Raw genomic sequence first — 13,068 nt, forward strand, 5'->3', positions numbered from 1 at the left:
GATCTCCACGACCTTTTAAAGATGATGGAGCTTGTCTGCTCAGTGACATCAGCCAGCTTTCAGTCCCCTCTGACACAGCCCACTGGGTCCCATGGACTTGTGTGTGCTGCGAGTTCTCAAGAGATTCTTGACTTGATCCTGTCTCTGTCTGAACCCTGCCTCTAAGCACAGAGGCCTGGGAGGCCTCCTTGGTGAAGGAGGTCTGAGACAAAGACAGCATTTGATGTCCCTTGCCGGTTTCAACTCTAGTTGAGCTTTGGCTTTCCTAACACCATCCCTGCATGCTGAAGAAGTATTTCTATATTCCTCTTTAGTAGTCTGTCCTTGCTTCTGTCTCCTGTATACATATTCTTTTGTTCATTCACAAATTCTGTGTTTAGCCGAGTTTGTCTCCCAACATATCTAGTTATTTCCCTGATTGCTGGGACAGACTGCTCTTGTGCTGGGAGAAAGGTGTCTTTAACGAGCTGCCAGCTCTCTCAAGCTCCTTTGTCTTTCAGAGCTGCCTCCCACAGAATCTCACCTCACCTATTCCTGAATAACCCAAAGTCAATTCTCTTGAAGGGTCTGTAGTCTGCCATTTGCCTTTCTCACTCCCCTCAGGATCTTTAATGCCACAATTTAATGGTTGCTACAGCCAACACTGCCATTGATTATCACATCCCCAAACAGTCCTTCCTTGGTCATGAGTACCAGATCCAGGAGGGCATCCAGCTGAATGAGATGGCCTGTCCAGCAAGTGTGGTAAGAATTTGTCCCTAACACCCTTTAGAAACCACCTGGACTTCTTGTGCCCACTGTGTTGCTCATTCAACAGATAACGCAGCTTGCACAGTAAGCACACAATTCCAAATAGTATCGCTTGATCTACAGAAAAGTTCCACCAAATGCTGACAATGGACATTGATTTAAAGATAGGTATCCTGTATTTTTTCTAACTCAGTGCCATTCATTTATTCTTACTAACTTTTGCCAGTCCTGCTGTTGTATTCCTGATGGAAAATTCTCCTTGCAGCTAAACCAGGTGGTGTAGATGCATGGTACTTGCAAGAGCGATCAGGAGCCTGGCCCTCAGATTCTGCTCTACGCTAGTGTGATATCTTGTGAGGGATGTATTCAAATGATCAAGCACTATGCATGCTGTTCTTACACTATGCCATGGCCTTGAAGCAATCATTAAGGGTAAGTAAGACTAAAGTCATGTATCTCTCACTGTTTACCTCTGAGCTAGCTGCTGTTGGCTCCCTTACTAACAAGTAGAGACCTAGTCAATGCAGTCAGGGGAGCTTAGCTGCACTGACCCAAGAAGCCAACAAAATATGGGGCACCATCAAGAGAACAATGAGAGCACCAGAGTGTGGTTATGTACTATGCTGTCTCTGTACTGTATATACTATACAGTATAATTTTGTGGCCATATAAAGCCTTGGTGCACCTACATTTTGAGCAGTGTGTGCAGTTCTGGAGACGGTAGTTGTAAGTCACAGAGAATGGCAAATACTGATCTTTGGGATGGAGCAGCAGCCTTCCATAAACTGAAAGGGTTTGAATTCTTCAGTCTGGAGAAAAAGCTAGGGAAGATAGGTCAAGGCTTATACAGTCACAGAGTAGTTAGCTGAATGGAGGATTACTGTCCCATAAATCCCGCCAGGCTGTAACTGTGAGGCACTAATGAAAGCAGTAAATGGGAATCAAGGATCTGTTGAACTCATGGAGTGAACTTCCGGGTCTTGCAGCCATGGGAGGCTATGGAGGCAGACCAGAGGGCAGGGCCACGCAGGGAACAGAAAGATCCACGGGCAGCCGGCCTCAGCCGGCCCCAGTCTGACGATCCTGCTGGGGGCCTGCACGGGCAGCGGGCCGCAGAGAGCGATCGGGCGCACGGCGGTCCCCATAACCTCTCGCCACAGGGCGACCGCAGCCACGCTGCCCGCTCGGGCAGCACCCGAGGGACGCCGGGCACGGGCAGCCTGCGCCGCCGCTCCCCAGCCGGCCCGCGGCAGCCCAGCTCCGCCGCCGCACCTCAGTCGACGGGCGGCCCGCGGGCCGCTCCTCGCCCCACTCCCGCGCATGCGCAAGCGAACACACCCCCCCCCCCTCGCCCAGACGACCCACTCGCGCATGCGTGATGCCGCCACGGAGCGGCCGTAAACTGGCGCATGCGCTGCCCGGCAGGGCCCGCTGTAAGTGAAAGCCGTCTGGCTGCGCGATGCATTGTGGGCGTGATTGAGGAAGTAAAATGGCGGACCTAGCGAACGAAGGTAGGCGGGCGCTGGCGGTGCGCAGCGGTGCCGGCCGCGGGCCCGACACCGGTCCGGCCCTGGTCCGGCCCTGCGCCGCCGCGGTCCCGGCTCGAGCCTGGCCCTGTGATCCGCTCTCAGAGGCGGGCGCGGGCCCGGGCCCGCCCTCGGAAGCGCCGCCTCTCCGTGCCCCGGCCCCTCTGGGGCGAGCGGCCGGACAAAGGGAGCGCCCGGCCGGGCCGCCGCGCTCCTCGCCGGCCCCGCTCTCCCCTGCGGGGCCACCTGCGGGGTGGGCGTCCGCGCTGCCGCGGGGGTCGGGGCTGGCGGCGGCAGCGTGGGGCGGCGGTCTAGGGCTGCGCTGGCAGGTGCCTCCCGCCGGGCGGTGGCACCGGGCTGGCGGCGCGGCGGCTCCTGGGGGCGGCGGCCGCCGGCGGGTCCGTGCTGCCGCGCTCCCTGCGCGCAGGCAGCGTGCCCGGCCGCCCCCGGGCGCCGCGGAGCGGGCCTCGCCGCTGCCGGAGCGCGCAGCGAGGGTGCGCTTCTCTCCCGGGGGAGTTCCGAGCCGCTTTGTATCCCCTCTCGCCGGGGTGCCTTTTGGGGCCGTTGTCCGCAACTTTAGGACTGTTGTCGATCTTTCCTGAATTCCACTGTTGTTGATCCTTCCTCTAGCCAAGGGAATAATAGAGGTGGCTATGTAAAACTAGGTGAGGTATCATAGTATGTATATTATTTTTTAAGCTGAAAACCTCTGAAGTAAGGAAATAGTAGTTTCATTTTTCTCTGGAGAGGGTTAGGAAAATATGGGCTGCACTACTGTAGGATTTGGGTGTTCTGCTCCAAGGTGTGTAGAACATTGTTTAAGTGACAGGGGGCATCAACAGTTTGACTAACTTCCCTCAGAATCTCTGTGAGACCAAGTTTGCCCCAGCTGTCTCTATGGCTTCTCGTCATTCTTCTCAGCTAATGAAAGAGGGGGGAAATGCCCGGAAGGAGGTGAATGAAAGTGTGTGAGGCCCCTTCTTTCAAGATTGTTTCTTACATTTGAACTCTGTACCAGTGGCTATTAAAGTTCTGATATTAATGTTAAATAACAGGAAGCAAATATCTATTGTAGGTGTAGCATTTGAAGATGAAGTCTACGAGCAGCTAACCATGTAATTACACTTAAGTTATTTGACAAGTCCTGTGGTGCAGCATGTCTTAGGCTGTTGGCTCCCAAACTCAAGATGAGCTGTCAGTGCCCAGAGAGGCATGATACGTGGTCTCGAGAATGATAGTAAATAATAAAATGTGCAATGACTATTTGTGAGAAACTTAATGACAGTATGTAAATACTGTCATTAGAATGACCTTACAATACATTTTGATGGTTTATTGTGTTCTTTTAGAACCAGAAGTTTGGGAATGGCTATCTTAAGTCATGCAAGCCCCTCACTTTACCTCCCCATTCTAGTGGGAAACATTAAGCTCAACAGTGACTTCCAAGTTACCAATGTTTATTATATCTTCTGATGCTGACTTGTCATGTGTTTCTTCCCCTACCTCTATATTTCTGTAGAATTGTGTAGACTGTTGGGGATGGGGGGGAGAAGTACGGTGCCATCCTTACTTTTTCATCTGATCTTCCTTTTTTGCTCTTTTTTTTTTTTTCTCTTCAGACCCTTTCCTGACTCCAGTGACTTCCCTCACCTGCTAATCTCTTTAGTTTGTGCTCACATCTCCTTCCAGATTTGTCATCTTCATCCTTTGCTGTTCTGTTTCTTCTTGCAGTAAGAATGTGATATAATCTTTCATAAGATTAAGCAAGATCAGCTTGCTTCTGAACTAGTCTCTTCTGCTCATTCTGATATCATTGGCTGCATTGTCTGGTGTTAGTTTTATTTCTTCTGGTTCCATTTTTGAGGTGTCTGTTCTTTGCATACCAGTGCAAATACAGATACTTTCTGGAATTGGCATCCTTCTGCTGAAAGTCAGTGGATTCCATAGTCTTTCTACTTGCCTTGTTTGCTGTCTCTGACATGGCAATGATGTTCTCAGGTGACTTTGTGTTCTCCTCATTCTTAAACACATGAATCTGTTTATTTTTCCAGTATTGTAGGTGAATGTTTTATTTCCTTGTGCCCATGTATTTTCATTCAACTATAGGAAGTGACTATTTTGGTACTGATAATTCTTTGATCTTCTTTGTTTCATATCAATATTTTCTTGTTTGAAGTATTTGATAGCTAAATGTTCATGTTCACAAACCAAGCGTGGTTAAAACAAAGCTCTTAATATTCCTTAATCTTGATTAATCTGTACAACAGTGCTGTCTCAATCATACTTCATTGTGAGGTGTGAAGCTAATTGTTCTTTGACACATAGTAGACACAAGTACCTAGAAAGAGGTTTCAGTCACTCTTGCAGATTGTTTTTGCTTAGCGTGTTTGAACAATACCTTTTCTTGTCTGTTCATGCAAGTGAAACTCACTTAGACTCTTAGCCATTTGATCATTACAACAAATCTTCTCGCCTTGAAAAGTGCTATTTTGTTCTGCCTGTGTCCTTTCGTCTTACTAATGCAAAGCTCTTTTAAGCTGTTGCTTTTACCATGGCACCCATTGTTTCAATTCATTCACTGGTTTTTCCTTTTCCAACAGTATATTAGTTATCTCTACCCTCTAGATTCTGATGTCTCTCTTAGTCTACTGTCTGTCTTGAGTCACATCTCAGTGGTGACTTAAGACAGACTTAAGACTCAATACTGCCTCCAAGTAATCATTCTACCAATGTCCTTCAGGCCTTCAAACTATTTTAATGGATGATCTTTCTGTAATGCATTTCTTCAAAGCTATAAGCATTCCCTCTAATATTCTCATAACTACTTCATTTTCTTCATTCTGATCATTCCTTGAATTTTTTTCCATTCACTTGTCTTTCCTTTTTCTCTACTGAGTTGGTGAAATTGTCCACCTACCTATTTGTAGTGGTTTGATGCGAGCTGTATCTTGGCAGAAGGTTGTTGGATTAAGGGGGTCCTCTACTGCAGAGAAGGGGGGTGAATGATGAGGTGGTCCAAGTGCCACTTTCCAAAGAAGTTTGTACTGTGAAGTTTCCTAGGAACAGGTCCTGGTCTTGGCATTGCCCCTCATCATGAGGGGAGATGAGCTGGTAAGTGTGGAGCTAATGAAGAGGAGGAGAGAGTAACTTCTCCTCGGCTGTGTGAGGTTTGAGTGCCTTTGTCACAAAGATGTAGTGACATTGTGATAAAGTCTTTGGGGACTGGCATTGTGAGATGTTTGATCATTGAAAGCCTGGATTTTGGAATGGTAGGCACAATTGATATTGTTACTATTGTATAAAGTACTTATGGTATTAGAAATTTTCTCTAAAGTCTTTGGTGTGATCTTTGTTGGTATTCTAGCTGGATCATGTCTTAAAACTGATGCTTCACACATGTGGCAGTGAAGTTTCATGGAGAACTAGACAACTTCCCATCAGGCATGTATTCACGTAAATGTGAATGCCTCTCATTAACTTGCTGTTAATACACAACTAGTAGTTTGTGTATGACTTGCTGCTGAAGCTGCTCTTTAGATGATAGGATCTCCTGTGTGGAGAATGAATTACTTTATCACCTTTCAGTCACTGAAAAGGTACAAGTTTTTCTCAGGGCTAAAACTTGATGGCTTTCTTCACATTTCCCTTTCAGGAGGCACCTGCACCACCTGTGTTGGCAAACTCTCCTTAGACACCAAACACAATTTATTTTGCTTTATGAAATTGCTAAGCATTACAGTTCATGGTCATAACAAGTTTACTGTGTATAACTGCCTTAAATGTACAGAAGATGACAGAATTGAAGCAGTTCCTTTCAGAATAAAACTATCACTCCTTTGCCAGACTTGTATGATGCTGACATTGCTTCTGTGCTGTTTCTGGGTTTTTTTGCCCTGACTGTATAATTCTAATTGCCTTATGGTAGCTTTCGGAGAGGGGAAGGTCTGTTGTTACTTTGAGGGGAAAAGCTGGCATGCACCACTGTCCCTGACGTTTGTAGACCCTATAAACAAGATTTTTTTTTTTTTTTTTCCCCATGGTGATTTACTTCAGATAAACTAGTGGACACAAAATTAGACTGAGTGATTTGGTTTGATTTTTTTCTTTTGAGATGTCCTAATAATTCACACCCAAACACCATAAAGTACTACTTCATTTACAAGATAGAACTAAATACTTTAATAACTTTTGTTAACACTTTTTGGAGCTCTTTATAAATACCTTATCTACGTTGTGAAGTAGTTGGGCTGCCTCATGGTTTTCTTCTTCCTGTCATGTGAAAATAAGCTACTTTTTTCTGTTTCTGACTTGTAACATTTGCTTTATGTGAAGTACCTGAGCTGAAATAGTAAAATTACCTAATGCAGCAGGTAACTTGTTTCTATTAATGCCACAAAGGCTTGGGAAATGAAGTAACATGTGCTCTGCAAACACGAAAGGCTTGTGCTTTAAATATGGTGTATGGAATTTTTATTTCATCTTAAGTATGTAAAAGGCATTCTACCTTCCTGTGCCAGCTGTGGAAGTACTGTCTGGAAGTAGCCTGCTTACTCGTGCTATAGGAGGCAAAAAAATAAAGGGTTTGAAGGCCAACGAGAACATCAGAGGTTTTACTTCATAAAAAGCAACTTACCAAAGTTCTGAAAATAAGGCAGAAGTATCTTTTTTTTCTGATGTCAGTTATATTCACCATGACATCACTTGTGAAGTCTGGTTGTAAATGATCCGGTCACGTTTCTTGTACTTTCTGATGTGAAGTATCATTGAACTTTGCTTCTGGGGTCTTTTTTGGAGATCAGCTGTTGGTGCGGTAGTTTGCTCATTGCTTTCAGTCTATTCTTAGCTATTGGGAGAGAAGAGTGTCTTACTTTATCAACACCTTTAGAATTTTATAATACTGCAAACTGCCTGTATTTCTCTTTAATGTTTTTTTTTTTTTAGCATGATTATTCTGCTCTCTATAACTTAAATAGCATTAAGGTGAAAAAAACATTTTTGCGGCCTGAGCTGTTCAAATAAGCATAATTAAATTTAACTTTGAACTTAAGTTTTTCTTGACCCTCAGATAAGCCTTTCACAGGCAATAAATTACCACTCTGACTATTTTTGGTGAGTTAACAACCTAATTACTGTTCTCCTTTTTAACACTATTTCATTGTTCACAGGTATGATCTACTTTTTCTCTCCGGTGATGTATTATAATGAGTTAAAGTCAGAGCAGTTGTTCTCAACTTGTATGCTTTTAGTGTTGAAGATTGCTTCTTCAGATCGAAGAAAGGACTTGCTTGCCTGGAAGCTTCTCAGTGGTTTTTTTTCTGCTTCTCATGTACATTTCCATGTAGTCAGGCACTATTGCACTTCTAAATGTAACTTGGAGTAAATTTAAAAAGAAAATGTTTGAAACAGTGTAGTTCCTAGCTTTAAAAATAAATTTACCTCATAATAACCTGGCTACAGTGGGTCTGGTGAGGACTTCAGCGTTGTTTTCATGACATGGGGCCTGGGTTCCTTCTAAAATCTAAAGATTAGTTTGAGTCACCAAGATGGTGTTCTGGGTTACGTGACCTGTGAGGAGAGGCTGAAGGAATGGGGCTTCTTCAGCCTAGAGAAGAGAAGGCTTCAGCGAGGCACATTTGGAGCTTTTCCAAGGTCTGTGAGGAGGTTATTAAAAAGCTGGAGCCAGGCTCATCAGTGGTGTATGTTGGAAGGACAAAAGGTGAGAGGTGGAACGAGATCTTAGGACTGGATGTAAGGAAAAGGTTTTGGTTTGGGGTTGTTTTTTTTCCCCACCATAAGGACAGTCAAGCAGTAGAAGAGATTACCCTGGGAGGCTGCTCAGCCTCCATCCTTGGAAGTTAAGACCAGACTGGATAACCTGATTAACCTGGTCTGACTTCATAGCTGACCTTACTTGGAGCAGGAGGTTGGACTAGAGACCCTCCAACCTGAATTATCCTGTGCTCTTACGGCAGAGACACAATTGTCTCAGTGGCAAAGGAGAAGAATGCTTTCTTGGCCTTTGTCACTGCTTTGCCATGGGATTTGCTCTGTGAGCCCGGTAACTATACAGAGAAATGTACCTCTGCAGTATACCAGTTTGGCTTTTTTCCCCCCATTTTGTGCAGTTTTACTTTTCTTTTCACTTATGTGGCCTTCAAATGTGGATTCAAAAGGGACATGGATTTTGCATCTATACACTCAAAATACCTGTTGGATTTTTCAGTTATGGGTCATTTCATGCTGCAGTGAAGGTTTAAAACTTTGTATTGCAAAAATAACTATTGTGGCCGCTAGAGATGCCACCAACTGCTATGGTTGCATTGGTGTGAACGGGTGGAGAGGTAAAACAAGGCTATGTGTTGTCTAGTTGGAGGAAACATGGTTGATATCGCAGAGTTTGGTGCAGCTACAAATGGTCATGTATCTGAGTTAAAAATCTCACATTAAATAGTATAGATGACTTGAAGACGATGCCTCTGCCTGAGCCACTGAGATGGTATTTTCTGTGTTTTGGTTTCCAAGGCTTGTGAAGCAAGCTGAGTAGGTTTAATAGTACATACATTTTTCTGACAGCATATAGGGCATATATTGATAGTTAATGACTCGACAGTGAAATATGTTAAAGGAATTTAGCCTGTGAAAGCCAGCTCTGGAGGTTTCTGTAATTATTCATGCAAGTTGAAATGTCTGAAACTTATGAATAAACTGCAGGAAGGAGTTCTGTGGATTCAGTTATTTTTCAGACTGGTTTGACAGCCTACCACCATTCAGAAGAAACTAAGTGGTTTGTATGAGTTCTGGATCTTCAGATTGGGGACTTACTGTCTCTATGACAGTAATTACTGAAGATCTGCTTTCCCTCTTACATGCTTGGGCTCTCTCGGAATGTCTTTACTGAGACTGACTTGGTTAGAAAATTGACATTGTTTCTGCATCTCCAGCTCCTTGTTTTGCCTTGTTTCTATCTGCTTGTCTAGAGAAAAACCAAGTCTGTTCCACAATTTAAGAACTATGTGCTGTGTCTGTTCATCTCTGAAGTGAAGGAGAAGATCTCATTCTTTTACATGTATTGTACCTGAAGTTTGAAGGTTGGGGTTTTTTTCCTTCCTTTATCCTGCTTTATTTTCCCTTTAACTTAATGATAGTTCTGTGGACCCGACAGATCCATTTCACTGTAGGTCATCCTTCAGACACCTTGGTGGAATAGAAGCATGATCACTGCATGACCATCCACCTCTGCTGTTGGCTAGTACAAATGACAGCGTAATTCTCATTTTGGACTAGCACTTAGTAACTTGCCATGCTCACCACGTGGGCAAAAAAATGAACAACTACTTAACATATACATTTCTGTTCTACAAAAATAAAACCTGTTGTGGTGGTTCTTCAATTGATAGGAAAACATGGTTTGTGTAAGTATTTTCGTAGGAAAAACATTAAATACTAGAGACCTCTATCTAGTACATAAATGCATTAAAAAAACCGTAACTAGGAATTGGAACTGAAAGCTGAAGCCAGGCATTTGAGTGGGAAACTTGGCACTGGAGTGTTTTTACCAAGTGAGGTAGTAGATGATCGAGGGCAATAATACTTTGCTTTTAATGTCTTCCATCATTGATGCCTTTGATGAAAATGTTTCCCCAAAACAATAAGGCTCAGTAAAATATGCAGTGTTTAATGAAGGTGGTCAGATCAGACAATCTAGTGATCCCTTCTTGCCTTGGGCTAGAATTAGGGAAACACTTCCAGCATTGTGGTCTTGTTGCAGACTTGAGAAAGGACATGGTGAACAAGTGTTGCCCTGTGAAGAACATGCCTGAGTAAGCACTGGTATAGTTGGTAGCTGTGAGCGCCTGCTGTCTTGTCATCATTCCTGCCGGATGCCATCATGTCAGTTGGTCTCACAGCCAGGAAGAGTAATAGTGAGATTCCTAGATCTTGAGTACTGGAGGACTGTGTTCCTTCAGTGGATAGAAACTCTCATATGTTGTATAAGAGTGTTATCTTTTCCACCTTGACTAACAGGACTGATCAGTTGGTTTTACTAGCTTCTTCTCCCAGTCTCATTTGCTGTAGCTGGACACATTCTTGAATATTTGATTTTCTTCCACTCTGTTTTCTTCTTCCATCCAATAACTTTTTTTTCTATGAGCTTTCTGCTGTTCCTGGCATCCCAGTTCTTTTTTTCTGAGTACTCAGTTTTCCATCACCAGACTCCATCTCCTATTTTGTCCCGTTCCTTTGCATCAACTTTTTTGACTCCCTATTCTAGTCTTTTGCCAGCCATCCCATGTTTCTTCTGCGCTTTGCATTGTTGTTGGATCTGCTTTTTTATTGTTTGCTTTCTTCTCTCTCAGTACTTCAATCCTTTATTAAGCACTAAATAGACGAGTAGTTCTTTTCTGTTCGGTCCTCTTTGGTATCTGTGGAATTTGGTACAGGAGTCTCTTGTATGTTGTGTGTTACACAATCAAGTCCCGCTTTTGGGCAGATCTCTAAAAAGGGAAGAACACTAATACAGCATTTTATTGACTGGTTTGGCAGTCTTGGATAAAAGTAGTTTGGTAGTATGCATTCTACTTGTTGCTGTAATTACAGCATTAATGAAAATTAAAGTATACCAAACATGGTATAAAGAAATGAACATCACTTTGAAGTAAAGGGTTAAAAGCTTGGCCCGTACGTGAGTGGAGCCTCCCACAGGCAGGTTATACTGAGGCCAAGGGCATCAAAAGGGATCCCTGGCTTGTTTCAACAAACTCTGTTTTTTGGGACAGGTGTAGCAGTTAAGTCTTTGTTGATGACCTTTGTCAGTTAGCTCATTTTTCATTTTTGAAATAGATTGTCTGCATTGCTCTCAATAAGCATTTTTAAGATTCAGCAGTATTTGATGGATAGAAGAACTCAGAAAATAAAGGGGGAAAAAAAGCAGGTAAAATGCTGTAGTAAGGAGCTTTATTTCACAATTAATTTTACCTTTTGTAGAACAAGTTATGCCAGTCTTGCAAAATCAGTCTTGCAGTGTTTTTGCCGGGTTATCCCTCTGAGTTAGACCCACAGAAGAGTGGAAAGAAGCTTTTCCACCCTCACAAATAAATGCACAGAGTTCTTGGAATAATTTTCATAATTTTTATGTGTTTGTCAGGTAAAGTTTCACTTTTTCAGCTAAACTGATCTAACAGCAGTTCCCAAGTAGACAGTCTCATCTCCTTTTCCTTATATGCTGACCCACGTGCTTTACTGATGCTGCAACTGATTTATGGAGGATTTTGTGATACTGTCTTTTTTTTAAGGTGCAAGGTAATTCTTCTTGATGGCTTTATCTTTCTTTTTTATGGTAGCCTTTCAAGTTCTAAAAGTTTTAAAAATTTTAATTTTCTTAAATGTCTAGTAAGATTGAATAATTGCAAAGGTGGAACTTTTGCAAAGGAATTAGCCAAAATACAGCTCTCCCTGAATCCCATCGTTTCACAGCAGTCTCACTCTGAAGACAGACTTAAATGTTGTACTCATCTTAAGCCCTACAAACATATAGGAGGGTTGCTGACTGCATAGTGTATGTGCAGTTTCTCTTCAAATACAACTCATGCACAAGGTGTATCAGTTTGTTAAACTCTCAGGAAAGCTCACTTCTGCTTTATCTTCCCTCCCCCCTCCCTTTTTTTTTTTTTGTCATTAAGGACATTGAGGTAGTTTTGAGGTCATTAAGGACAATGGAAAACATACAGTCATTCTAGAAATTCATTCTGTTCTTGAAGACTGAATGTTGATGTGCTTATGTAGAAAATAGTGTCCTGCTAATATTTGAATTGGAACTTCAAGTAGAAAACAGACGTGCTCTTAAATTTTATGCAGAAAAGAGTGGTCCCTCTAATAATATGCATGGAATATTTGGTTTAAATTGTAGACCTGCAAATGTTAAAGATTTAGGACCTTTCTAAAGGTTTCAATGATAATGAAATACGAGTATAATCAAGTGTCAGAGTTAGGTGGCCTTTAAGAAGGGGGTACGTGGGTGTGTACAGCAAAACTCCCTTTGCATTACTGCATTACTATGGGGAAGGAAAAGCCCTTGCCTGCAAAACTTACTTGTGTTCAAAAAGTAAACTACTGCAGCAAAGGGCCTTTTCCTCCTGATGTACCTAAGTATGGTGAAATTACTGGTTTGAAATAGAGAGATCTGGAGGGAAAAGACAAATAGCTTTCAGATATCAGTTGTATTGTTGTTCTTAAAACACTCCTTTTTCCTTTTGAAGATCAAGGCCTTATAATTATATGTTACCAGGAACTGGTGGAAACAACTTGTGTAACTGAGATTTAACTGGTTTAGGGATTCATTGTCAGTAGAAGCATCACAGAACATAACATTTCCATATTAGTCAATAATGAATGTGGTTGGAAAAAAACCAATGATTTCTCTTTTTACAGAAAAACCTGCCATTGCTCCACCTGTCTTTGTATTTCAGAAGGATAAAGCACAGAAGGTAAGGAGATGTTATGTTTGTTTGTTTGTTTTGTTCTGTAGCCCTGACTCACTCTGTGGTGAGTAGCCGTTGTATTGTTTTGAAGTTGAAGATGGATGATAGAGCATTAACATTATTAATGGGCATAGGGTGAAGAGGTACTGGAAGGCTAAAAGTGGGAAGGTGTATGATGGTGGCATGAAATGGGTAGCTCTTCAGACAGAAGATGGACCAAATCTGGGAGAAAAAGTATCTTCAAAGCTATGTATTGAAAGGAACAGGTGGCAAAGGAGTGCTGGCAGTTGCATGAGAAAACGATAAAATTTCTT

General features: G+C 42.8%; 1 protein-coding gene across 3 annotated transcripts in view; it reads left to right on the forward strand.

The window, feature by feature from the left end:
* The first annotated feature begins 2,152 nt into the window (after positions 1 to 2,152).
* The window catches only part of RANBP3 (RAN binding protein 3), a 54,004-nt gene continuing 43,088 nt past the window's right edge, over positions 2,153 to 13,068 (forward strand). For all 3 annotated transcript variants that reach the window (XM_075524528.1, XM_075524529.1, XM_075524530.1), the window contains exons 1-2: positions 2,153 to 2,261; positions 12,705 to 12,760. In XM_075524528.1, coding sequence (XP_075380643.1) covers positions 2,240 to 2,261; positions 12,705 to 12,760 — 78 coding nt within the window. In that variant the 5' untranslated portion in view covers positions 2,153 to 2,239. The remainder of the gene's footprint in view (positions 2,262 to 12,704; positions 12,761 to 13,068) is intronic.

This window comes from Mycteria americana, chromosome 24 (genome assembly GCF_035582795.1).
Source record: "Mycteria americana isolate JAX WOST 10 ecotype Jacksonville Zoo and Gardens chromosome 24, USCA_MyAme_1.0, whole genome shotgun sequence".
NCBI lineage: Eukaryota > Metazoa > Chordata > Aves > Ciconiiformes > Ciconiidae > Mycteria > Mycteria americana.